The sequence below is a fragment of the Mandrillus leucophaeus genome, unplaced genomic scaffold (genome assembly GCF_000951045.1).
Source record: "Mandrillus leucophaeus isolate KB7577 unplaced genomic scaffold, Mleu.le_1.0 Scaffold1186, whole genome shotgun sequence".
Classification (NCBI taxonomy): domain Eukaryota; kingdom Metazoa; phylum Chordata; class Mammalia; order Primates; family Cercopithecidae; genus Mandrillus; species Mandrillus leucophaeus.
In genome coordinates, this window is record NW_012100165.1 from 118,105 (window position 1) to 118,837 (window position 733).

The 733-nt window shown below is 55.0% G+C and overlaps 1 protein-coding gene across 1 annotated transcript in view; it reads left to right on the top strand.

Moving 5' to 3' along the window:
• TRIM67 (tripartite motif containing 67) overlaps positions 1–733 on the top strand; it is a 62,345-nt gene that overhangs the window by 51,179 nt on the left and 10,433 nt on the right. The window contains exon 11 of the mRNA XM_011965799.1: positions 1–61. Coding sequence (XP_011821189.1) covers positions 1–61 — 61 coding nt within the window. The remainder of the gene's footprint in view (positions 62–733) is intronic.

The window sequence follows — 733 nt, forward strand, 5'->3', positions numbered from 1 at the left end:
CCACAGCCCTGTGGACGGCTACATCCTGGAGCTGGACGACGGCGCCGGGGGACAGTTCCGGGTGAGGACTTGCTGCTTATTTGGCGGGGATTGAGAGTACTGATGCAGAGCCCAGAGTGGCTCCCACTGCCCCAAGCTCTGGTTCAGCCCATGGGGACATTGTGTTGCCATCTTGAGGGGACACTGGCCAAAAGGATAAAGAGGGCTGGCCAGCCTGGGCTCAGGGAGATGGGGCTTCCCTCCCAAGGGCTAGGTCCGGGAGGACTGACACAAGCATGGGGCTGGAGAACTCAGAGAAGGTGTTCCCTGCACCCACCTCCTTTCCCGTTTACCCCCAGCCCCTCACACAGCAACATATTCCCTCAACAGGTTTTATCACACCTTGTCTTGTCTGATCCTCTAATTATTTCACCCGGCTCTGTCTTGACTTGGGAGGTATCATTTCTGGAGACGAGGAAGCACTGTCTGACCCTCCTTTACCTGGCAAGGTGCTGGGCACATAGAGGATGCTGGATAAATGGTTGTTGAATTGGGACAATATTCTAGTCACGTCGCTGCTGATAGACTGCCATGGGGGTAATAAAGGTTCTTAGTGAGCCAGAAATGCATCTTCTACTCCCATCTGCTAGAAACCCTGGAGCAGGACTCCACCCCAATCCAGCCCTAATACAGCACCACCCCAATCCAGCCCTAATACAGCACCACCCAATCCAGCCCTAATACAGCACCACCC